Source organism: Charadrius vociferus, unplaced genomic scaffold (assembly GCF_000708025.1).
Source record: "Charadrius vociferus isolate BGI_N301 unplaced genomic scaffold, ASM70802v2 scaffold261, whole genome shotgun sequence".
NCBI lineage: Eukaryota > Metazoa > Chordata > Aves > Charadriiformes > Charadriidae > Charadrius > Charadrius vociferus.
In genome coordinates, this window is record NW_009646856.1 from 91,038 (window position 1) to 117,939 (window position 26,902).

The following is a 26,902-nucleotide window of genomic DNA, read 5'->3' on the forward strand; positions in this document are numbered from 1 at the left end:
CCACGAATGAGTTAAAACTAGTTCCATTTCATATCTTAAACTTTTTTTAAAATTTGTTTTTAAAAGAACAGAAACTTTCTTTCCTTTTTCTTTTCTTATTGAACTTTTTTTTAACATGTGGCCTAATAAGATGGCAGCAAACAAAATAATATGATGGAAAAAATAAGGAATGTAGGGGTTGGTTTGCCATTGCTGCACCTGTATTCTCTTCAACAGTCCACCCCAAACCAAAATGCTCTGTTCCCCTGGAAAGGGACAACAATTCATTTTCTGGCTTTATGATATTTCCTGGAATGTATTCTCTTAGAGGCAAGGATCTCTGCCACTGTGAAGTTAGTACCTAGATACAGGGCAGCCACAGGAAAAGGAATTTCCAGACTTTTGGAGTCAGAGGTGTTCTTGGAACAGCAGTTCCAAAGAGAAGCTGAAGGAGGGAGTGGGGAAAGTGAGGGGGAGAAGAGAATGCAATGCACGATGGAATGGTTGCAACACTGGAACATAACTGAAAAGGTAAAGTTGATTTGAGAGAAAAGCATGAATCTGTGGAAGCGTTGTCATGCAGAAATGTCTTTCCCCTCTGCTAAAGTAGTTGCTTCAAACAGCTTATTCTTAGAGAGACATTTGAAAATTCCAGAGTATGAAGGCCATAATCAGGCCCAGTTTTGCCCTTTCTGGTCATCTACAGATGCAGTAGAAGGGAAGCAGTGAAATTTTGATGGATGCGTTACACTGCTTGAACTGTTCAAGCAAACCAAGGATTCTGTCTACATTTATAATATCTGCATCTGCAGCCTTTCTGAATAAGGAGGTTCCGCCAGGGGGCAACTAACTATCCATCTCCATACTTGTGAACCAAGTTTAGAGAGCATAAATGACAGCTTTCATGGAAATTTTTTGACATTGAAGAATTTATAACTGATAGAAACAATAATTAAAAAAAAGAAGAAGCAGCATTCAGTACAGTTTCCTTCTCAGTTGTATAATATATTTGCCACTGCATCAAACAAGCAGCCACGTGGAAGTATGTAGTTTGGACATAAAACTTGTTCAGAATTTGCTGTGTTAAACGAAAGTGGTAGGTATCTGAAGCTGTTTTGTAGATATGAAACTAAAGGGAAAAAACCCCAAAACATGAATATGCTTTCAGGATTTTTTGGGTAATAAACATATAGCGCTATACTTAGTGCCATGGAGGGCGCACTGGGTTCACTCACACAGCTGTGAAAGATTTAATATTAAGTTCCACTTCCTGCCTGAGAATCAATTAAGAATGAGTAGACTGTGCATAGGTTGTATGGTTTGAAATAACTTATGATTGATGTGGACTTTTTGATATATTGCAGGTTCTTCAGCAAAAGCACTTGTGAGCTTGAAAGGTAAGAAATTAATGTTTTATTTACTTGTACCCAATCTGACCCTCAGGTGTACTTAGTTTCTGGCTTCAAAAAGTTCAAGAAAATAACACTGAATAAGATTTTTTGGTTGAAGTATAATCAGTTTTATTGTGGATATTTGTTACTTGTATAGACTAATAATCCTTGGTGGTTGAAACTACATATGTTGTGGTATATTTAGACACTGCTCTTCTGGGTGAAATTCCTGAAATGAGTTTTTTCTTCCTAAGTACTGCCTAGGCATCAGGTTTGATGAGAAGATTGAGGTAATCTTTCCTCTCTTGAGGATGAGCTAGGAGAAGGATTCTTAGTGAGACCTGTACATGTGACAAAATTTACAATAGGAAGGAATTTCACAATCTCACTGTGTTTTCTGTCAGCAAGTTTTGGATTAAATCAAAATCTGTTTCTTATATCTTTTTTCTTTGAAATTGTCTTCATGAACTTTCATACAAATTTTGGATACTTATAATCTGCCCAACCATAGAAGTTTCTTTATATATTACAAGGCTTCTATTACACAAGAAAGAAGACGTGGTCTGTTGAATATGTTGTAATATAGGTTCGTTTCAATAAAATTTGACTTACTTGTTGATCTGCACCCACTTAATAATTTTTTAGAACCAGGAGGAGGCCAGGTCTTGTAGAGTTTTACCTTCTCCAGGTTTCAGTTACAGCCACAGGACAGCTGTCTAGATGTGTGTCAGCCTGGCAGTGGAAGTAACTGATTCCAGCAAAGGAGGTTTCAAGAAATCTAAATGTTTTCAGGAGTAAAAAATATTTTGTTCATGTTTCTCCATGTACTGAAAATCTCTTTAAAATTCTTTTTAATTAGTGTTCAGAACAATTTAATAAAAATATTGAAATCTAAAATCCATTTGTAGTTTAATCCAGAGAAGGTGTTGGAAGTGACAAAAATATATTAGTAGTTGATGATGTTACACTAGCTTTTGGATAGTAGTTATGTTAAAACATACATATATGTATGTTAATGACATGATTTCCTCACAACAGAGGGAAGTTTATCCAGTTCGTGGAATGAAAAGTATAATTCTCTGCAGAAAACACCCATTTGGAAAAGCAAGAATGCTGGTTCTGCAGTGGAAATGGTAAGAAGCAATAAAAAGACAACTTCAGGATTGGTAAAATACCATAAAGTGAATGAAATTTAAGGATCAAGGAATTTGGCTAAGATGTATAGTTTCATAATTTCCAAATGTTAAACTGTCCCCTTTACGAGCAGTCTGCACAGTTTCAATATGAGATGAAAACATATCTTATAAATGAATAATCAAACAAATTAAATTGCTGACTTTGTTCAAGATAGCTCGTAATCATTTTCTCTCTTTTTTGTAAAGCAAGTGCTGTGTGAAATGTTTGTACTATATCTACCACCTTGAACTTAGGAATCGCCATTTCTGATCAACCATTTGTTTTATCTCATGAAATATCTCACTACTAATTATGGCTGAGAACTGATGCATAAAGAAAAGGCAGGGAAAATGTCATAATGCACTTCCATCACTGTGCCTTTTGGGGGCAGGTTTTAATAAAACCAAAGGAACGTCAGTGAGATGTGGTGTAGCATTCTGAGAGGTCTCATAGGAGACCCTTTGTTAAAGAACAACCTTGGGGTGGGGGAATGAAAGATAAAGAGCCTGCATCCTCCAAGGGGATGTGTTTGGGTTGACCATTTCCCTCTCTCTTTTTGAAATACTCCATTTTTGTTTCTTTCCCCATTGTATCACATTCAAGCTTTTCTTGACTATTCGTAACCTCGTCTACCTTACTGAATTGTATGATTTTGGTTTGGTTTTGCCACCAGCTGTATTGCACCCAGTGCCTTATTTGTCTACATCTGTAATACTGTGTGCTCTTTTTACTGCACCCTGGACAGTATATGAAATACTGTCTCAATTGCTAGGCAGATCTTTCTCCCATACCCTTCTGCTGCCGCCGCCGCCTTCTACAGTAATTGTGACCAACTTGCCAGCTATCACCTGTCTTTTATTCAAATCATTACTTTTTTGTGAACTGTTTGTTTATTGGAAGGGAGACATGTTTAAAAACTATCACAGTTCCTTGCTCTGCACATGATCAAAATATCTGAGCAGCATCCAGTAGTGCATTAAGTGATGTGACCAACATCTGTCATATGGAGCTTGTTCTGTGATCTTCTCCCTGTAGAGAGAAACTTACACAGGGAAGATATTTATTTTGGTAGGATTCATGCAGATAGAGATATATGTTGCTATATGTTTATGCTAGATACCTGTTGTTATATGTTTATGCTAGAGAACATAAGGTTTACAAAATGCAGCTCAGACAGTGACCAGAACTTTGTGATGGCCCTTAATTACTGCAGGAGTTCATGTCCTGGTTTTCAGCTGTTCCCCAGGAGTGCTCATCTGCTCACAGAAACAAGCCTTACTGGGAACTTAGAAGATCACATGTGCTAAAGAACTGAAGTCACTTACCAAAACATTTGTACAAAAACTTTTGTCAATTTTTACGTATGCTGACTGTAGGTATTAAAAATAAGGAGTCAAACTTTGAATGTAGCTCAGTATTCTGTAGAAAGCGGAAAGAAAGATCAGTGGATAGTCTGGTGTGTTAGCAGTGGCCCATGTTGCTGAGATGTGATGTAGTCTTCTGTACTAATTTGGGTTCCCTGAACACTGGAAATTTTGCAGATATGTTGTACTGTTAGTTGAAAAATCTTTCCAAAAATGCCTGACCTATTTAGCTAACGTGGCTGCTACCTCTTTGCGATGCTTGTTACTTTATTCTCATGTGAGGCACTGACAATCCAGACTGATGAAACACTCTTATCATTTTGGATAGTTCCTTGGAATAGAATTCGGCTACTTCTGTCAAGGGTTGTAAAACAGTTCTCTTGATCTGGATCATAGCTTTAGCATAAGGTCGAAGGAACCCTTAAATACTGTCTAGATTGTTTTAGCATTTGTGTTCCTGTGTTGGCACATGCTTTTCATCTGGTATAGTGTCATAAAATCACAAAGAGCAATATAGACGTTTGGGAGAAAAATGTTGTTCTGGAATTAGGATCTCAAATGTCAAGACTGAAAATATAATTGCAAATATTCAATGGGGACCTGACTCTCCATCCTGTAGGCAGAATGCTATAGTTAAAAAGTCCTGGAGTTCTGTGATGTAAGAGTTTTTATTGTTGGAACAGGATTGTGGATTTGTTTTCTTGGTCAAAAGTTAGAATAGTTGTGACCTTTCTTTTTTAGGGCGATGGTTTGTCAAGGGTGGCAGAGATGTTGAAAAGGAACATAAAGACATAATTGAAATTTAACATTGTTCTTAAGGTTTAGTGAATTGGAAGATGTGAAGAGAGAAAAACAACATCCATAACAATTAATATGATAAATTAATTACTGTGTTAATATGATGTGGGCACCATTTGGTTACCTTCCCGATATGTAGTTCCTCTGTTCAGTGTGTGTCACTTTTTTCTGTTTTGTAACATCTACAAGGAATGGATGTTTTCCTCTGTGTGCTGAATGTGCTTAGGTATCTAGCACATACAGGGCACTACTGTTACTTAAATGCACCTGTGTAGTTATATTTATAAAATATATATAATTTAGAGTGAGAACAGCACATTTCCCTGGGAAAGCTCCAGCTGTTCTCATGGCATGGGACAGACAGATTTTTTGCTACCACTAATTAATTTAATAGAGAATATCTTTTTTTTGAGCAGATACTTGTGATGGGACAAGAGGCAATGGACACAAACTGAAATACAAGACTTTTTGTTTAAATATAAGAATTTTTGAAATTATTGCTTTTTTTTTTTTTACTGTAAGGGTGATTGAACAGTGGAACAGGTTGCTCAGAGCATTGTGGAGTCTCCGTCTGTGGAGATTTTCAAAAGCTGACTGGACATAGTCCTGGACAACCTGCTTGTGCAGGGGGGTTGCCCTAGATGATCTCCAGAGGTCCCTGCCAACCTCAGCTATTCTATGAGTCTTTCTTAAGTGTAAATGCCTATTAGTGAAGTTTTATTTCACTTTGTTGATTTATTTTGTTTCTGACTTCTACTAAGGGTCTATCTTTATCATCAGTATTCTTCACATTGTGGGTGTTACAGATTCCATACCTATATCCATTTGTAGCGCTCTTACCATCTGTACTGAAAGAAGTGAAATCTACATTTGTCCTGCCTTTACTCATCACTTTTATAAATAGTTTGAAGTACGAGGAACGCTACAGGGTGCAGTCTTGGGGTTCTGCAAAGGAGACACATTTCAGTTGCGGCTGGCTCCTGTGCTGGGCCACAAAGTCTTCATGGAAGGAAAAGCTGCTTGCTTTCAGCATAACAGCCAGTCATAGGTTACTCTTGTCCTCATTGAAAGCACAGATTTTTTGTCATAGGGTAAAATACTGAGGAATAACTAAATGAATTATTTTTTTCATGACACGTATCTGCAATATGTTTTCTTGTTTTCAATCCGCTTTCTAATTCTCTTTGAGCTATAACATCTTAGCACATGAGTAAATTTTAGTTAGCATAAATTCTAAAGTCTTCTCTTTTCTGATATTTTCACATCACTTATTCAAGCTTTAGTTTCTTTGGACTTCAGCTTCTTAGCATTTTGCAGTATAGGCACTTTCGACGAGTTACAAAAACAACAAACCCACAATGCTTTATTTGACATATAAGAAATCCTTGCAAAAAAATTATATTCTGTTTTACCTCAAACCAGGACACCAGCTAATGTTTTTACTGAGAGCATACCAAAACAAATACACTGTTTGAATAAACTTTTTTTGACCCAAAATTCAGAACAAATGATTTAACAGGCGCTTATAACCAAAGCAAGGACTATTTTAAGCTTAGATACACAAGTGTTTAGACACCTAACTCCTCTGGAAACAAGTGGGAGTTAGGTTCTAAATACTTCCGTGGAACTGGGCCAGTAGTATAGTAATGGGTTATAGTTAGCACTGGAAAGCCTGGAGTCTTAAATTCCTTCTTCTCTACTCTCAGCCCTTAGCTCTCTAACTGCTAGGAGGCACTATTTACTGCGTACCATGTGCCTTAAAACCAATAGGTGACAAGAGAAAAGGCATTCCATTTCTCTCACTGTGAATTCTGTGCATGAACGGAGAAATCAGATTTATTTTTTTTCTTGTAATTCATTCTTAATTTTGATACATGCAGCCCTTCAGAAATTCAAAACGGAGTCGGCTCTTCTGTGAAGAAGATGACAGACAAATAAACACAAGGTCACCCAAAAGAAATCAGAAGGTTGCGATGGTTCCACAGGTACCTACATGTATGCAGATATTTTGACCAAAAAGGGGAACAAGTCCTATCTGTATTAGTTGCAAATTAGAATGCATTTGCTTTTCAAGTTGCATTATCAGTTTATAAATATTCTTGTGAGGAAAGCTGTTGCTAGGAGTAAGCCACAATCCAAAACAGTTTTATATTTTTATTCATCACAATTGGGTTCCTCAGTTTGTTTATGGGAATACCTTTTCTTTTTGATCCTGGACATAAGCATACAGAGCTAGAAAGGATTCCAGACTAATTGCCCATCTTGCTCCTGCAAACAATCATATCCTGTAGTCTGCATAAATTTATCCAGCTTCAGTTAAAAACTGACTAGGTTTCTTGCATTGTCTACATCATTTAGAAGGCAGCTGTAGAACTTAACGTATTCCAACAGTTAGGAACTTGCTCTAGATTTGTAGCCTAAGTGTATTCATGGCCATCTATACCTTCTTGATTCTGTAATGATAGTGTCCTCCAATTCAAACAGCTTGTTTTTCTACTCCTCCACTCGACTGTCTACTCCTTGATATCGCACAAAAGAGCAGCTGTAGTTTCTCTTAACCTTTATTTGCTGTGTTAGACAGGGCGACATCTCTTAGTCTTAAAGAATTGGCTCTCTAGTACCTTTGTCATCCAAATCACTTCTCTGTACCATCGCCTTATGAGCCTGAATTTGACACACTGAAAAAAGTACTATTTGAATACTGGTCTTACTTGCCTTATGAACTGCTGTGTCGAATGGGGAAGAGTTAGGGGTTGTCATTTTGCTGGGTCCGTTTTGTCAGGCATGAGGACCATGACATTTCTCTCTATTCATTACCATGATTTCTTAACAGTAAAAATGCCTGGATAATGCTCTAAGCCCAGTTGGTTTGTACATAAATATCTGGTTCAGGAGGTTCAGTGATTGCTAGATGAACATTTGTGAGGGACTGCAGATGCTGTAGCTCACAGATCTTGCTGTCCTGCTAGGCTTTGTTTCATGGAGTTCCAGTGGGACCTGTATCTTGAAGGTAGGGGTTAAGTAAGTGCAGCAGGAGCCAGCAAGGTGCCTACCTTATGCTTTGTCCTATTATTGCTGCTACTAAAGGTCAAAATACTTTTGAGCATTTGGGGAAGGATAACAATTGATCATGCCATGGGGACCCAGTTAAACTAATATTCTCAAAAAGCTGTTGGGTTTTTTTTTTGCAAATGAGTTTTTATTTCTGTCAGTTAAGACAGCCATCCCTGGAAGAAAAATATGGAATTATTTTTCTATGGTCTCGTTTAAATGCAGGTCTATGTATCATGCATGCAATCTAAGACGGTGTCTTTTCTGTGATTTATAAAATAGCTTTCAAACGTAGTTAAAACTTGATTGCTTATGTCCATGCTAGTTTCTCTTGCAGTTTTCTGAAAAGCAAACACTCTGCTCAAAGCTTTGCCTGTATTGCGTTCCTGTGCTAGCTTCATCCTCAGTTTAAGAAGAGTTAGCAAGAGTAGAAGCACTAGTGCAAAGGAGGCAGTTGGTTTTGCTGGCACCTGAGCCACAACATCACGTATGCTCGCTTGAGACAATGTTCAGTGATACCTCAAGCTTTTGAAGTCTGTGTGTACTTTAGTGCCATGCTGTTGCTACCAATAATGTAGTTTCAGTGTTGGAAAATGTTTCTGTTAGAAGACCTTCGTATAAAGATAACTTGTTGTATTGATCTTGCTAAAGTTTGCCATCTCTTATGTTTGATTGCATTGCTGATATAACACAGTAAGGATTATTATAGATCTGCAACAAAAAAATTGTCATGAAACAGTACGTGCAATTAAAACCTCACATTTATTAATGTGTGACATTTTATCAAGAAAAATAATTTGAATTAATTATTTTAATCAATTAATTATTGATTAATTATTCAAATGGTAGACTGTGTTTAACTGTTTCTTTTATTTTATTATGTAGAAGTTTAATACAACAATGCCAACACCAGACAAGAAAGTATCACAGAAGATTGGTTTACGGCTTCGTAACCTGCTCAAACTTCCCAAAGCTCACAAGTGGTGCATATACGAATGGTTCTATTCAAATATAGATAAGTATGTTTGGTTTATATAATTCTCTTTATTAGTATAGAAACAAGTTATTTTCTGAAATTGAGGTTCGAATTTCCACATATTGGCTAGATAGTCTAAAGTTTACTCTTAAAGTATTAGTTATTGAAAATTATTTCATTGTTGTGTTTTTGTTGTGGTTTTTTTTTCTTTTTTTTTTATAATTAGCAATCTACTTGGGTAGTTCCTTGGGTAGTCTTCTATGGAAAGCCTTCCTTCATGGATTTTTATTTATTTTTTTTTTAATCACCTCTGCCTCTATCAGATACAAGATTTTATATATCATGCTTAAGACGCTAAAAACATTAAGTTATCGGAACACTTAGACTTTTTTGAACCTCTGGATTCACGTTACTCATGGGGGATGGGAAGGAGACTGCTGCTTCATAAGGTGCTGCTTTCCTAAAAGGTGTAAATGTTGATTTCGAATATTTCTTCCCCATCATCCTGTTTTTATTGTGATCATTAACAGAGCTCTGGGTTGTGACTATTTGGCTGTTGTCTCGATATCAGTGTCCTTCTTGGATCTCCTAATCTATCTCCTAGACTGTTTTTGCAATTTGTGCCTCAGTCTTTGGCGCTTGTTTTCTTAACGCCTCTAGCAAGGTGCTGTGAATTGTTTAAAAGAACCATTTTAATTTAGTCCCTATTCATGAAAAACTAAAAATTCTTCAATGTAAAAATCATTATTGATTAATGGAATCTTAAAATCTACACTGATTGACTAATAGATGAAACACTAGTATTTAATATTCCAAAGAATGGCTTCAGAATTAACAAGCATTCTTTTTCCACAATCTATTCATAACAAAATAATTACTGTTTTTCCTTCCTGTTTTAATCACGATTGCTGTGGCTGTTTTCCCTAACTGAGAAGGCAGTCATAGCAACAGAAAACCTTTTAGGATCTGTTCGTCACAAGTAGAAAAATTACACGTCCATTTTAGTTAGATTTAATTACTTTGAAAGAAGTAGTCTTTACATGCTTCCCACACACCCCTCCCTTATTTGAAGGAAAAAAACCAAAAAACAAAAACAAAAAAACCCCCAAAAAACAGAGAACCTAAACCCTACTTATTCCTAGTAGTCATTTTAATGTGTGACATTTATAATTATGATTTTTACAACAGTCTAAAAATGTTTGGTTTATTCTTAAATAATTGTCTGTGGAACTATGTCTATCAGTAGACTAGAATTTGAGTTTAGCAGGTAGTTCTGAAAACCTCTTTGCTAGTTATCAATCTATCTAATGCTAGTAAGAGATGGTCATGTTAAGATATTTACTAAGAAACTGCATATCTTTGGAAGAAAAACTTTGATGTATGTTGTTTTGAGTGATACAATCAAGGCTTAATGAGAAGCTTTAAAAAGTTTGAAGCATAGAGCTAACTGTCAACTCAAAATATGGCTCACTGTACAAGTCTCAAAATATCTTAATTCAATTGTCTCATCTGAAATTGACATCATCAATTTAAATGCCATGTCTACTGTAAGTTTTTGAAATATTTTAATCTCTACAACTATCATCTGTCGTTATCAGATTATTGAAGCTGTTTCAGTTGGATTCTCTCTATGCTGCTGCAAAGGACAGTTTTCTGTAAAATCCCATCGACTTCTGACACTCGGAGACTTCTAAAGAACTACTTACGACAGTGATCATAGGCCCCTCAGAACCAGATGCAGCTGTAGCTTGCTTATACCATTTCCCAGAGCTTCCAATCTTGTGGATGCTCTGTGTTTACAGGTTGCCTGCTTAGGGACAAGTGATAGTAAAAACAATCAAATACAGATTCTCTTTCTCCAAAAAAAAAAACCCAGTTGTTCTTTACACAGATATCTTACATTAGCTACAGTAAATCTGGATAAAATAAAGCTTTTATACTCTTCCTTGTCTGTTTCCTGAGCCTCATTGAGGATTCTTTGTGGCTTCCTTTTCACTTCATGCCACAGCTGTAGATCCATCTACTGCAAAAATATTCTCTTCCATTCTTGCCTGAGTCTTCTTATCTCCATGCTCCTTTTCTCTTTCCCACCACCCTGCACACTCCCTTGAAAGTGGTGTTGCTTCCAAGATCCTCTTTGTTCTGTGCTTGGGGATATTCCCCTCTAAACCCCAGCACCCTGCAGAGAATGGAGGAAAGTGGCTTTATCTAGGATGCAGTTATTCTTTTGTTCTCACCAGGTGAGTTCTATTTCAGTTGCACAGAGTCTTTAATGATTAACCTGCTATTAGACGGGCAGAGCCATTGCTGCTCCCTTGTCTCTTCAGCCCAAGAAGCATGTGGTACTACAAAGTAAAAGGCAGTCATAAAACATAGAGATACAGACAGGTCATAGCATCAAAGAGAAATTCATAAGTTGTGTAGGTAGGTTCTCTGAACTGTCACATCTATAATACTGATCCTCTGCTTCATCATGGAGTCGTGGTATGATACAAGAAAAGTCTCACCTGTATAGCTGTAGAGAATAACAAGTTGCCTCAATGTCCTGTATACTTCTGTTGAGTATCTGGGTTATAATTGAATGAATTTATGACAATGGTACTGTCTTTGTGTTTCTCAGTATCACATTGTCCCTTCCTTTATTTTCAATACTTCTCCGTTTCCTTCAGTGTGTTGGAGTATCCTCATGACACTGCACTGCCTTCCCTGAAGTTTCATTTGGTGCCTTTATATACATTGCAAAGCAGGATGAATACATGTATTTCCCTGTAGTAATAAGATAGAGGAACATTTTTGCACAGTCCTGGAAACTTTCTGTCTTTGTTTTCAGTTGAATGTATTTCAGGTTAAATTTGTCTTTTCAATAGGAGTGGCTTGTTTACATGACTAATTTATACTCTTTTTTTTGTTTGTTTTCAAATTTCTTTGTATTATTGTATTTCAAATTTGTTTGTTTCCATTTCTTGTGATGGATGTTTTTTGGAATTTTGTGACAGAAGTTTACTAAGTGTAGTTAACAGAGGACCAATTGTGTTTCAACAGACCACTATTTGAAGGAGATAATGACTTCTGTGTATGCCTGAAAGAATCTTTTCCAAATTTGAAAACCAGAAAATTGACAAGAGTGGAGTGGGGGAAAATCAGACGATTAATGGGAAAACCACGGAGGTAATTTTTTTTTTTTTAGTTTCTTTCTTTTGAACTAATAACTACACATAGTTTTGATGTTACTGGAATTGTTCCTTCTAAAATAATTTTGTGTGTTGGTAGTAAAGCAAAATAACAGCTGAGAGTAAAAAAAAAAAACAAAACATTTTATGGAAAAGGTGTTCTCTGAGCGCACACTCTGCTCCCACACACACCCTGTTTCTTATATACGTGTGTCCAGTCCATGTAGTCCTCATGAGCCTATACTTGAAATGTTCTCTTCCCACATTAGATAACTGAGTGTTCAAGCTAGGGTATGTTGAAATTGTTACTGTATCTTCTGTGCTGCCTGGCATGCAAGACAGGCCATTTTTTCATTAAGTTTTTTTTTCTGGTTATAACTAACTCTTCATGGGGAAAACAACTGCACATTTTAATCTCATTTATTTTATTATTTTTTAAACTGTTTTATAGATCCTCAATTTTTCCTGACTTGGCTGCCAAAACAGAGAGAGGAGAAAGTCACCCATAAAATATTGTACATTGTAAAGAAGAAGCCAGACTTTAATGAAGGCCCTAGTTTTTTCTCTGTGTTCTTAATCCCACTGATTCAGTTCAGCCTCTTCACAGGAGCTATACAATTTAGCCTAGAGAAGAGAAGGCTCGGGGAGGATCTCATCTCTGTGTATAAATATCTGAAGGGAAGGTGTAGAGAAGATGAAGCGAGGCTTTTTTTGGTGTTGTCTGGAGGGAGGACAAGAGGCAATGGGCACAAGCTGAAACCCAGGAGCTTCTGTTTTAACATAAGGAAACGCTTATTTTTACTGTGAGGGTGACTGAGCACTGACACAGGTTCCCCAGAGAGGTGGTAGAATCTCCATCCTTAGAGACACTCAAAGGCCACCTGGACGTGGTCCTGGTCAGCCTCCTGTAGGTGACTCAGCTGGAGGGGTTGGAGCAGTTGACCTCCAGACGTCCCTTCCAAACTCAACCATCCTGTAAGATCCATTGTGTAAGACCATCCATTGTGTAAGATCAGGAGTAAAATATGTAAGTAGTGTTGCAGAAATAAGAGACTGGTTTACTTATGAAAATACAAACACTAAAGCACTGAATCCATTTCATAGATCACTGTACTCAGATTATATTTTGTCGGATGGAGGCTATTCCATCTCCTGTAGCTATAAACAACTTTACACGATTGAAAATTGCCAGTCAAGGGAAGGCAGCAGAGCCAGCTTAAAAATAGTTCCTTTTGGAAAGGTGTTCATATCGTTTGAGCTTACCTGAGATAGCTTTTCCTTCCTGTATCATCATGCTTCCCACTGACAGGGAAATGGTGTATTTGGAGGTTAAATCATCACTTATTCATTTGACTTTTGCCAAAAGTGGATACCACTATAAAAGATCAGCTTGCCTCATTCAGCAGTCTGGTGGACCACTGATAAAATTTCCTCCCCCCTCCTTTTTTTTTGGGGGGAGGGGGTAGGGGTGTTTGTTTCGTGTGGGGTGGGGTTTTTTTGTTTTTTGGGGGTTTTTTGCTAAACTATCATACAGTTAGTTTTTTTAAAAAAGAGACTTATGCTTGAGGAACCACAGGTCTAAATGGACAGGAAGGGTTTTTTATCGGAATTCTGAAGTACAAGTATTTCACTGAATGTAGAGTTTTGTTTTGTTTGCTAACCAAAACTTTACGAGTACTTGCTTTTTACCAACGTAAAATAAGCATTCCTATTTGCTTTTCATTTCTTTAATAATTTTTTTAAAAGTATTTATAAGGTAGTCTCTGTCAAGATGTCCAGAACGGTCTTTGGTCTTAGTTCTAAAAGATTTTGAATTATTCTAAATCATTTTAATGCTTTTTCAAGACAATTTTCATCTACCTCTAGAGCAAAGTGGTTTTTCTTTTATATTGCTATTCTGTTAGAAATTTCTTCTGTCTGTACTCATGATATGCAAGGAAGCTAAATACCATGTTAATACTGATATCTTCCCATGAGGGAAGGAAAAAAATAAGACATTTTGCATCCACAGTGTTGATGGCAGAGGATAATAGTGTCTCTGTGTGATAGCTGTGCACATGGTTGTCATCTTTTTTTTACTTTTGTTTTAAATATATTGTAATATTGTCTTATGTCTGCTGCTACTTTAAATGTCCTATCACACCATCAACAGTGTGGTTGATTGGCACAACAGTATTCTTCATGGGAGCCTGCAAAACTTGTAAGATTCCGGTATACTGTGGGAAAAGATATGCTCCAAGAAAAGGAAGAGGTAATAGTTAGTCTTGTGTACTCTGTATAAACTTAATTGGGGTTGTGAAATAGCAATGGATATGAATTAAGCTCAGATATGCTTGTCCTGCCACTATATGATGGTGATGATTCCTCTGTTAGTTCAAATTCTTATGACCAACATAGAAACTGAGAAGAATGTTTTAAGAGGTTGAACATCTCTACAGAAAACTGAGGTTGCAATGTGATCCGTACCATGGTTTTAATCTTCATTTTTGCATAGGAATCACAAAAAGATGGGATAACCTTTATTAAATACGTTTGGGGGACATGGGGTTGGAGATTTCCTTTAACAGAAGCCAGAAATATATTGCAAATACTTTCTACATCCATGACCTACAGCATTTGGAACAGAGATTTTGTAAGAAGATCTGAGCTAGCAGTAAAACAGTAGTTGCTGTTGTAGGGTCCTCCAAGGTTGGTGATTAGTATATCAGCATTTGAATTTATATTTCTAGAAGCACAGATCAAAGAACATCAGGCGGTATCTGATGTTCCTGATGCAAGACCCTGGACATGATTAGGACCAATATTAGAGTCTGTATTGCCTTGTTTGTTTGTCTCGTCACTCTGTTCTCCTCAATGGAATGGAAAAACTCTGACCTGCATTTTGCTGCTTCATATTCACAGTCCATGACAAGCATTATTTCATGCTTGTTCCTCCCCAGTAGTATATATGAAGCAAATAGCATCTTTAAATGAGACTATCCAAATAAGCTTTGCGTAAGTCTCCCAGCCACCATCACTCTCTCTCTCTGCCGTGTGCCTTTTCAGATATTTTGGATTCCTAATGAGGATCATTAGGCAGTACACAACTCCAGGTAAACACTGGTGAGCGGGACCTGCACCTACAGTTGCTCAATCTACAACACAGTTTTGAAACTGTACAAAGACCAGTGATGACTTTTGCAGTGGTAGTGATTGGAAAGCCTAGTAAAGGAACCTTCAGTGCAGTGCGTTATTGCACGTACCTGACAGAAGTACATCACAGCTTCAGTTCGTTCCTGTTCATTCGTTTTTTTAATTATTTTTTTTAATGATGTCTTGCTTAGGACTAAGATCTCATTGTGTTAACACTGTACACACTGTGTACATATGCCCCATTTAACTTAGAAACCATGCATAAGATAAAAGGCAAATGATGTATGCGTACAGACAAATGAGCGTGAAAGTGCTGGTCAGTATGAAAGAAAGTGGTCTCAGCATCCTGACAGCTTAGTTCTTACAATCTTCTCATACACATTGCAAGGAAGAGAAATTTTGGAGAACAGTGAGGTGACTTTGTGGAACTCTCCAAGTAAGGGATACACAGAAGAAAATGTAAGATGGTTTATTTCGGCATATAATAAGAAAGTAGTAGAAGTAGACTTGGAAATAGGAACTGACTGCTCAGTACTGAGGAAGATCTTGGAAGGTATTTAAAACAGAAAATAATTTGCAGTGTAGAAGGGGGAACCAGCAGAGGAGTTGTCAGTGTCTTCTAAAATAACCTCATAAAATAGGACTTTTTATTGATCAGTGATCAATATATAACTGTATGAGTTCCAGGGAAAATGTTTAAATTGCATTTGACTGCAGTAAAGCAATTAACAAAAGTAGTAAATTATTTGATAAATAACTGCTTCTGCAATTAAGCAGACCTACAATAGCATCTGTACTCTTTTTTTTTTTTAAATTACTTCTTTCATTGACACAAGAATGATAAAACTTTTTTAATAAGAAATGAGAGATAGGATCGAGTCCTTAATGTCTTTATGCTTTCAGTATCTCCCTCATGCATCATGCCTATTCAGTAGGTTAAAAGTGAAAATGAATAAAACCAAGTAAGGGCCTCGGGTGTAAGTCTTCCATCTTTTAAATTATGTTTTAAGACACACATACAGAAAATGGGGGAAGAGATTATCTGATTTTACACAGTAGTCCAAGTTCAAACAAATTTGTACTTTTACTATGATCAATCTCAGAACAATTCACGTGCATAGGAGAGATTTTGCGTCTGAGTTGTTCTCTGCACAGATGCAAGGAGATGAGACAGAGAAGTGCCCTTTTATGTTCAGAGTCTGTTGCCCTTTCATACTAGGTTAGTTTAATTGAGCTAATGAGCACATGTGAAAGGGATCTACTATGTATCACTAAGTGATGGCAGCCAGGGAACTCGCAGTAAGTCCTCCTTGTACGCATTGAACTGGTATTCAGAATAGACTGGATTGTGGGACCTGCTTTAGCTTTGTTGTGACACCAGGTGGATCCCTATAAGCAGAAAAAGTCCTAAGAAGTTGTACTCTTCTGATATACTAATGCAACAGCTAGCATTCCTGAGTATTGTTTTTAAATAAACTGTTATTTTCGGAGTGATAATTCTGGGGAGTGAGGCTGTCTAAATCCGCTCAGTGAAACCCTTTTGAACACTTCATCCCAAGCTTTTTCGTTTTTCCTCACTGATTTGCAAACTATGCCTATTTATTTGATGTGTCTTCACATATGTATGTTTTCAGTGCTGAATTTAAGTATAGTTATACCTAATTGTATTATAGGTGTTCCTCTGCGTTCTTTGAGGAAGAGAGATCAGCGTTAAAACAGAAACGGCAGAAAATAAGACTTTTGCAGCAGCGGAAAGTTGCAGATATTTCACAGTTCAAAGATCTTCCAGAAGAAATTCCATTACCGCTTGTAATAGGAACAAAAGTTACAGGTAACTTCTTGAAAACAAGCAAAAAATCGGTGACGTTTTTTGCAAAGATTTTAGTAAACCATAATATACTTAGTGCACACGGTTAAAATAAATGTAAAACATTAAAAATTGTATGTTTTTATTTTTAGCTTATTGAGAAGGTGTTTGTGAAGATTAGCTAGTATTTTTAAAACAGTGATATGGTTTTGAGGTACAAACTTAGTATGTTTTATTATTTCTGCTGTTCAAATTGTAGATTTTTTTAATGTCTAGTTTATCTAACAAATTTTGTAGAGAGAGACACTTAAATCAAAATGTCTGAAAGTTTAAAATCTAACCTAATATAAAACTTGAGCTTTATTTTTCAATAAATACAAAAATATCTGTTTTGAAAGAAAGATAGAATTGATATTGCAGTGGAGTTGGATGTGTGTACTAAACATGACATTGCCTTACTGGAAAAACTTACACATAAACAAGGAAGGGATATAGTTAAAAAAATTCCACAAGTTTTGTCTAATTTTGCAAAAACTTGAATTCCTCCATCCTGTCTGTTCATGATGCAGATGCCTTTCACTTAAGCATGGTATCTCCCACTCAAGCCACTACTGTTCATTGCCTTTTGCATTCTTCAGCAACACTGCCCTTAATTCTTGCTGGAGAGCAGGCATGTACTACACTGCCTCTCTTCACGCTCCTAGAGCTGTATCCTTGAACTGCGTTCCTCATTGTCTCTTGCTATATATGCAGTCATCAGTGGAAGCGATCAAAGAGAAAAGGTATGCAAAGTCATCTGGAAATTGACTTTTGCCTGCAAAATCTGTCAGTCAGAAGGGATTAGATATTAAATAGTGTTTTATTTAGACATAAGCGTAGTGCTAAGGATTAGATGTGAGAAATACTTGACTTGCAAAGATAAATTTGACAAAAATTTGGCTAGTATTTCTATTGCATACTATTCTTTTTCTGGGTTTAGGTTTTTTTAATTTAATCTGTGGGTTTTAAATATACATATAAAGGGTTACTTGCAAAGGACGTATTAAGTCTATTTTTCTCAATGGTATCAGAATGTTATAACGTTTGTTTTGTTGCTTTGTTTTGTTTTTTTAAAGCACGTTTACGAGGTGTCCATGATGGACTATTCACTGGACAAATAGACGCTGTAGACACTCTTAATGCTACATACAGAGTGACTTTTGACAGGGCAGGTCTTGGAACACACACAGTCCCAGATTATGAAGTTCTTGTAAGTATTAATGGCACATTCTTAAAATAGCTATAATAAAAAATAAATTTAAAAAAAAATCTACAATTGTATGCTTTAATCAAAAAAAGAAAATTCAAAATACTACATCCAGGTGGTATTGTCATAAAGTAGAAACAAGCATAACAGGTGCACAGGAAATTCCAGGGGACTGGGCTTCTACTGTTTCTGGTTTTATAGAACAGGATAACCCTCTATGTAAAAACATATGCTTAGGCTGGAAGAATTTAGCAGACCTACTATTATAGGTTTTTATGATAGCCCGAGTTTAATATGAAGAAATAAGATCCCAAAGAAAATTATTCTATGGGATCCCAGCAGGATTTGCAGAAAACATTCAGGAAAACCTGGTCCTTTGAAATTTGCCAAAGTCTGGAAAGGCCTCTGGTAGTTGCAAGCAAGTATTATGAATTGATTGAACCTAATTTGGAAACTTCTTATGGTAATGAAGCTACCTGTGGGGATGTTGCTTTGGTCAAACAATTTGGGATTATTTCTTAGCTCATAGGCTTTTGTATCAATTTAAGAGCTCCAGGAATTGTTCCTGCCAAATAGCCTGACCTAGACTGCAAGCTTTCCAGAGGACCTCGCGTTCTTTTGTATCTTGTGTAGTGTTGAATCTACTAAGGGCCCATAATTTGTCCAGTCTCTGTCATAGTCTGAGTTTGGAGCCTGTGTTGAACTCCTGTTTAGTCATGATTTGTCTGCATCTTCCCAATAGAATTTTTGGAAATATTCTTGCAGGCTTTATTTCATGTGATGCCATAACACCTTGAAAGCTCCAGTGATGGCATATGATTTTGAAGCTCCTTCTAGCCCGAAAGCAAAACGTTAATCTTTTAACGTTGTTGGGTTGGGGCGTGGATGGGCATAGCTAGTCCAGATTCTAGAAATAAATTGTATTTTCCAAAAGTTGTGTAAAATTATTTAATCATACAGCTCCATATATCCTTCCTTTTCCTTTCTTACAGAGTAACGAGCCTCATGAAACCATGCCAATTGCTGCCTTTGGGCAGAAACAACGGCCTTCAAGGTTCTTTGTGACCCCTCCCCGATTGCACTATACACCTTCACTCCAGTCTCCAATTACAGTAAGTTACTTTTTTCATGTAATACTAATCATTGAAATATTTTCTGATACACATTGAAGCTGATACCTTAAACAGTTTTTGATATTAATTTTCTGAGGTGATTCAGCAAGATAAAAATAAGTTATTAAATTAAACGTTCTTTCTTGTATAGGACAGTGATCCTTTATTAGGACAATCTTCATGGAAAAACAAAATTTCAAGCACAGATACTGAAACACTAGGAGGCTTTCCAGTAGAATTCCTTATTCAAGTGGTAAGTGTTAACTGCAACTCTTAATTTTGTTGTGTATTGTCCTTTTGTGTTTATTCTGCCAATTCTTCTGCAGTTAAATGACCTTCTCTTGATTTATGACAGATATGGTGATATCCAAAATAACTTTTGAAAAGATGTTACCACAGGAGGGGCTTACATCTCCAAAAGTGTGTTTTGTTTTTCCCAGCTTTACCAGTTGGTCTAAAAAAAAGATATTATTTCTACCTGCAAACTTTGTACTGCATTAAGACTTTTTTTTAAATTTTAAATATACTTGCATTATGCAAAGAACATTTGCCCATGTGCATTATCTTATATTTTATAATATTGTGGTTTACGTTATGCAATGTCCTACCCTCTTGCAGAAGAAAAGGGTAACTAAGGTGTATTGAGCTTTACAACTGTTTAGTGCATCAACTTGATCTGTTTCTGATACTGGTTCTGTATATTAAATCTGAAAATATGTGATTTCTCATTCATGTTTGGTGGTATTTTATTATTAGTTATAAGGAAATCTGAGTTTTAAAAGTATAGGCCTCTTTTGTATTATGAATGGTGGCATTTTACAAAGATACCGCATTAATATGTATTTTTGCTTGAAGATTGTAAAAAGATACTGAAGCCACATATCTTTCGCATTTGCTTATGTGAGCAACTTAATAATTTATCCAGGTTTTTGATAAAGAATCATGAGGCTTAAAAGAACATTTATTGAAGGACTGTGCATTATTTCTAAGCCTAGCATCTTAAGCATTCTGTGCATCAACTTTTTTTATTAGAAGTTTAAGGATGGTACCAAAATTCAGTGTTGTGAAATATGTAAGGCTGGTGAATACTGATTATTGATTCCACCGCGTTCACCAGTCCAGATGTGTTTTTGTGTTAAAGGTGACCATTAAAGATGTTCTAGCCTTTCTTATATGCTGGTACAATAAAAAGGTCAAAGCCCTCATTCTGATTTAATGGTGATTCCAGAAGTAAATGATCAGAAAATGTTTGATTAAAAGAAAACTTTCTGGAGAACTATTGCCAGGCAATTATTTATGATACCATGAGTAAACAATTTTAGGGGAAACCTTTATTTTGGACAAAACAGAAAAGATACAGCACGTCTTGAATAAGGTTTCAATCCAGCCCCTTAGTTCTCTTTTATGGGTTCTGAAATTAATTTGGAGAAAAGGAAGTGTAGTCAAAATCATGTGCTGACCCCGACAACTAAATGTTAGGGATATTCCCTTCACGTATAACTTGCAGTTGTAAGCAAACATTGCAACTTGTAACAACTATTTTAATCATAGTTCTACACTGGGGTGAGTCTTAGTTTTCCTAAATCTTTGTTTATATTTTTACATGTTTACATTTTGGCATCAGAGACTGCTATTCTTTCTGGTTTTTACTATGGACAAACGTGTATTAGGAAAGGAACGGCTCAAAAATTAACATTATGATCTTAAGAATAAAGTCAACAATAAACAAGTAATGGATTTAAAAAAGTCTTTTATGCTTACGTGCAATATGTAATGTATCCTTAAATATTTCATAAGCTATACTGCACATCAAACTCAATAGATTACATTCTTAAATTCTAGTCAGTATTAAAATTTTGAGAATGTTTTTCAAAATGCTCAGCTACAGCTTCCCCCCCCACCCCTTCTTGTTTTGTTTTGGGGAAAAAAATAGATTGGGAAGGAAACAATGCAAGACAAAACAGATTGTTTGCAGGGTTGCTGCATGTCCAGTAGAGGGAGTATGTTAATGCAGCACGTTCAGAAAAGTGAATTGGTGTCTTCCTGATTGCTGTGGAAAAAGGAATGATCTCAGCTTAAATGCAGGAGGAAAAATCTGAAAATTGATACTGTTTTTTTTATTTCCTGCTTATGAAAATTTTGAAAATATTCTGTAGTAAGTTATTGCACGCTTTACTTTGAAGGGCTTGTGTTCTTTATAAATATTCTTTTGATTGAAAAATTAAATCTAAAGTACAAATCTAAACATACTGGTCAGGTTCTTCTTTCATCTTTTTTAATGTAGAAAAGCATTGTACTAAAATCTCATTTCCAGTTTAATGAGAACTAGAAATTATAACAGTAAACAGGATGAGTTATGCTGAAAATAGAGCTGTTAGGCAAGAATTTCTCAAGGAATAGGGCTGAACCAAGTTAAAGCATTCACTGATTTTACTGGCAGATTAAAATGGAAGACTATTTAATAAAATGTACCAATGAGAGAAAGTTGGTAGACATCACAGATACAGTGAAAGGTCAGAGTTTCTTGTAGAAAGAATCAGATCATCTCGATCACTGGAGTATATCTGGAAATGGGATAAATATAAGATAAAATCCAGGCTGGAGAACCTAGGGCCCTGCATCCTCAAATATGTTTAGACGTCAAAGTAGAAATTAAGCACCAAATACCTTGCAAGTTTGGGGGACAAATAATATATTTTGCATGAAGCTGGGGACTCACCAGCTTCGTGAAGAAGGACTTAGACATATTAGGCAGTTGCTGGATGGTGATGACAGCAGAGCTTGACAAGTAACTTTTTGGCAGCAGTGGCAGATGGTGTACAGTGCTTTCCTTCCTTTCCTTCCTCACAGGTGTTCTTTTGCCAACAAGCAATTGTGTGGTGTGTTAGAAACTAGCTCCGAGATAACCCAGCTCACAAGTAACAATTATAAAACTTTTTTTTCGTGCCTTTCCTGAATTTATTGTTTTCTCATTATCAGTTCCCTGATTGGGTTCTTCATGTAGCTTCAAAAATGCAAGCGCTGGCTCAGCACAGGCTCTGGGGGACAGCACCAGGACAGAAATAAGCAGCTAGTATTGGAAGAGTGGTAACATACGCAGTGTTGCCTCTGTGTGTCTGACCATGGCTTGCCATCCGTTCATAAGATGCATCTGCCAAAGTATTTGTGGTAGAAAGAGAGAAGTATTGATGGTGTTTTACAGGTCTAGTTTGTGGCTCTGTCATTTGGAATACTGGTACAGGCTTCCTGTTGCTCACATTCAGGAAAGATGACAGTGAATGGAAAAAAGATACAGAAAGGGCCACGAAAGTATAGGAGATCAAGAGCCTTTTATGGGAGAGGAAACTGGAAAGGCTTGGCTTGTGATTAGTGAAAGAACAGTGGAGAAGAGATGCTTTTACTGTCTCTGAATAAATACAAGGAGGGAGTGCCTATATTTAGCTGAAACACAGCTTTAGGAGAACAATTACTATGAAGTGAACAAGAATGCATTTAGCGTTGAAGTTCCAAGAAGATTCATAATTAGCTAAAAGAGGTCTTGGAACAATTTTCCGTTAGGATTTGTGAGGGCAAGAAACCTGGCTACATTAAGACCGAACTTGAAAATCAACAAAGGGGATTATATATAAGCATATGTATGCTGGACTAGGAGTTCCTATTTCTCCCAGTCCCACGTTCCGCTACTAGGATGCAGTTAAGCCCCTTGCAATTTATAAAACCTGAAATCTTGTCTCTGTTTACATCAGTAATAAAACTGTTGCTGGTTGTAGTGGAGCTAGGATCTCTCTTGGGGCCCTAGAGAGCATGGATAGTGATGTGTGTGTTGAGAGCACTCCCAGTGATTTCCACTTCAACCTGCTGGGTCCCAAGAGCAGCAGAAACAGGGTATTCCCGTTATGAAAGAGGGAAATGGAAAGCCCAGAGTCATTCCGTATAAAATAGATCCAATCTGTATACCAGATTTTACTGCAGGAGTGTACACAAAGGGCTGGAGCTCAGTCTAAGGCACAGCTGAGAACAGGCTAACTGTGTGAAAAGGTGTGGTAAGGTGAGTGATATTAATTGTAGTACATGATGATAGCCTTTGTTTTCCTACAGGCGGCAAAAAAAGAAGGTTCTTGATTCTTCAGGCTCTAGCTGGCCATAAATTATATTAGTCTTCCTACAGGGAATTTCAGCTGATGGATTTTAGCATTCTCCCACTTAGGGCACTTGAAAATGCTTTAAAAATCTCTGGAAAATCCATCATTTCATTTTAATTAATTTTTATTTCTGCATCTTAACTTGATGAACAACTGAGAAATGTATTTTAAAATGATGAAAGAAACACACATTTTATTATCTTGAATTTCTATGGCATTTCAAAACTGCTTAAGGACCCGTTCATTCTGAAAACAGTGCCTTTGTTTTAGACCAGGTTATCGAAAATCCTTATGATCAAGAAGGAACACATCAAACAATTGAGAGAGATGAATACAGAAGCAGAAAAGCTGGTGAGAATGTTCTCTTTTCAGTTCTTAAAACAGGATATGCTTTAACAGCTAATGCAAATAGATAAAATTAAAACTAGAGTCTAGATAAAATCTATATCCTAGCGCTTTCTATAATATGATTTTTTTATCATTATTTTTTTAAAGACAAGTCAGAAAGGTCAGTTGTTTCAAATATTATTCTCCTTTGAAAGCATTATGCTTTGGAAACTGATTAATGTTAACATCGGAGTACCATATGTCAGTTGACATGTAAAGTAAGGAAGTACTATGTACTTTGGGAATCTTGAGTACAAGCTTATATGGTAAGACATTCATCATGATTTTATTTTGCAGACGGTAGGTACTTATTTATTTAGCTTTCTGGCTAGAACAATAACTCAGTTCAGAGATTTTCTATATAAAGCTCTAAGTGCCCTTGACCAGCATTTAAAATTACAATACCAGAGCAGCTACAGCATAATTAGCAGCAGCAGAATAGTTTTTCTTGCTAGGCTTTATCTAATCATCAGTCAGTAAATCAAAATGATAAGAATGCCTCTTCTACCACCCACGGCTATCAATCAACGTGAAAGTGGAAAGCTATCAGTCTCAACCTTCTGCTAACGTCCATTCAGACAGTTGTCTCTACAACATACAGACAGAAGGCTAAAGGTTTGTGGAGAGAAAGAGGAGTCCTTTTTATTTCTTGAAATAAAAAATGCTAATTTTTTTTCATGTAAAATATGTGAATGTTGAAGGATTTGATATATTGTGGTAAGATTTCCCTTTGTCCCTTCAGTCATTGTGTGCGCACGTATGTTCTGTTATTCTGTTTCCTACTGCCCCATCTCTATGTCTCTTAATTGTCTTCTTTTGTGCTGTGATGCTGCTCTTCAAAACCTTGTTATCATTTCAGTTACTACCTTTTTTTCCTGTGCATCAAATGTTTTTTCTTCTAATTTTGCATATTAAAAATGAAAATAGATGCAAAAAGAAGCAAGATTAAAACATACCATTGCAACCTCTAACTCTGATATTGAAAAATTACCAACTCTTCTTAAAACTAACTAAAAAACTTTTTGTTTTCACTGAGATATCAGTACTTTTGCATAGATAAGGAAATCCTTAGAAATGACAGTAAGCTTCCTCTGACAAGAATCCGGATACTAATATGTCACTCAGCTAAGTCATAAATTAACTGTAATGTGGAATAAGAATATCAAGGAAAACAACAAAATTGAAAGAGCAAAAAAGCAACAAGGGAGAAGAGGATCTAGAAATAAACATTGTTTGATATATTTTAGCTCAGTTGTAGCCTAGATAAGGATTTCGAGGTACTTTGAAATTCTTCCCTTGCACAGTTTCCTTTGTAAACCAGCAATTATAAAGCAACCTCTGTTACTATTCAAGGCCATCCTGATAAAAATAGAGGACATGATACCTTTCTATTGGGCCATATTCTTAGCCTGTCTTCTGATCCTCTTTGTCCCTTGGCAATCCCATCTATGTTTTTGCCACTGAGTATATATTATTTCTCCTTTAAAATGTATTTTCTTTGAACAAGAATCTTTTTCCGGCACCAATCCATTTGAACATCAATAACATACCTGAACATGAATAAAACAGAATCCTTTGAGTTCATTCAGGCATAGCTTAATTGTCAGACTTTGATACTGATTCATATCAATTTGATATATTGATATTTGATATCAGTGATTTGATAATAGTTAGAGTAACACCAGTGTTTGGTTTAAAGCAGTCCTTTTATGGAGACTGTTTTTTTTTAATGACTGATCCAATATAGAAATAAACGGAACTGACCAAAATCAGAACTGGTAATAAATATAGTCCATTATTACCTGGCAATAATAATAAATTTACATGAGGCAGGGCATGCCTTCAGAGGAGCTATTAGTACATACAACTGCACATTTTCTATTTCATTTTTCTGAAAGGACAGATTATTAATAGTTAAGCACCTTGACATCACTACTAGTCTTGGTTACAAGCTATAAACAAGTTATCATGTGCATAAAACAGTAAACGCTTTTCTGATACCCATTTGAAGAAACAAATCTAAATAAAAATGGTGGTGAGTTCATTTTTTCACTTGACCTGTGATAAAGACAAGGTAAAGGTGATGCTGGTTGTTCCAGAGAATCACGTACATGTTCAATGACAGAGATGTTATCTGCTTCCGTCTACTAAAAGCTATCCATCTTCTGTTTGCCACTTCTGCTGTTTGTCAGTGTTTCCAGATCTCGGATTGCTCCTGTGTCAGAAATAGCACTGGTGCTGAGAAATATTTCTTTTGTCGTCAGTAACATAGAATGCCCTTCGCCTTTCCTCTCTGATGGGGAATTCACAATTGTCTGCGGCTTTCACAGCCGGAGTAGTCCAGTCTGCCCTAGGGGGACTGGTCACTGAAGAAGGTCTGAAAGTTATAATTTTTTCCTTATGTTCCAGAGCCGCAGGAAGTGTGTCAAATATATGCTGGTTTCTAGTTTGCTTTTAAGTGAATTCTGTAGCTATGGTGTTAATTAAAAGCCCTATTGATTTGGTGTTCGGACTTGTAAATCCCTAGAAATCATTTCAGTGATTAAGTTTAATGGGGAACTTACAGCTGAACTGATAACTGAAACCTCAGTTTTGAGATTTTGACCTGGATCCTCCTGATGAAGGCTCTTGACTTTGCAATTTGCTTCATCTTTTGGTGCAAAATCTGTGGATCCAGGTTTGACTATATGAGGTGACTGTATGAGGTAACTGTATCTCAGACTTGTGGCTGAGAAGAACTGGAACTACAAGTTGCCTATCTTTCAAGAGGCCATTTAGAATCATAGAATCGTTTTGGTTGGAAGAGACCTTTAAGATGATGAAGTCCAACCGTTAACCTACCACTGCCAAGTTACCGCTAAGCCATGTCCCTCAGCACTTCTACACATCTTTTAAATACCATCAGGAATGGTGACTCAACCACTTCCCTGGGCAGCTGGTTCCAATGTCTGACAACCCTTTCGGTGAAGAAATTATTCCTAATATACAATCTAAAGCTCCCTTGGTGCAACTGAGGCCTTTTCCTCTTGTCCTATCACCTATTACTTGGGAAAAGAGACTGACCCCCACCTCGACTACAACCTCCTTTCAGGTAGTTGCAGAGAGTGATAAGAGCCTCCTTTTTTTAATATTTACAATTTTTTCTATTTTATAATATATTGTATGTTTTGT

General features: G+C 36.5%; 1 protein-coding gene across 3 annotated transcripts in view; it reads left to right on the plus strand.

The window, feature by feature from the left end:
- The first annotated feature begins 1,339 nt into the window (after positions 1-1,339).
- Positions 1,340-26,902, plus strand: part of LIN9 (lin-9 DREAM MuvB core complex component) — a 29,818-nt gene continuing 4,255 nt past the window's right edge. Inside the window, exons 1-10 of one of the 3 annotated variants that reach the window (XM_009894279.1) lie at positions 1,340-1,376; positions 2,409-2,503; positions 6,589-6,693; positions 8,645-8,778; positions 11,778-11,903; positions 16,711-16,868; positions 17,960-18,093; positions 19,083-19,202; positions 19,354-19,455; positions 23,615-23,695. In XM_009894279.1, the coding sequence (XP_009892581.1) occupies positions 2,501-2,503; positions 6,589-6,693; positions 8,645-8,778; positions 11,778-11,903; positions 16,711-16,868; positions 17,960-18,093; positions 19,083-19,202; positions 19,354-19,455; positions 23,615-23,695 (963 nt within the window). In that variant the 5' untranslated portion in view covers positions 1,340-1,376; positions 2,409-2,500. Of the gene's footprint in view, positions 1,377-2,408; positions 2,504-6,588; positions 6,704-8,644; positions 8,779-11,777; positions 11,904-16,710; positions 16,869-17,959; positions 18,094-19,082; positions 19,203-19,353; positions 19,456-23,614; positions 23,696-26,902 lie in introns of all 3 variants that reach the window. The other 2 variants (XM_009894278.1, XM_009894280.1) reach the window with 2 other exon arrangements.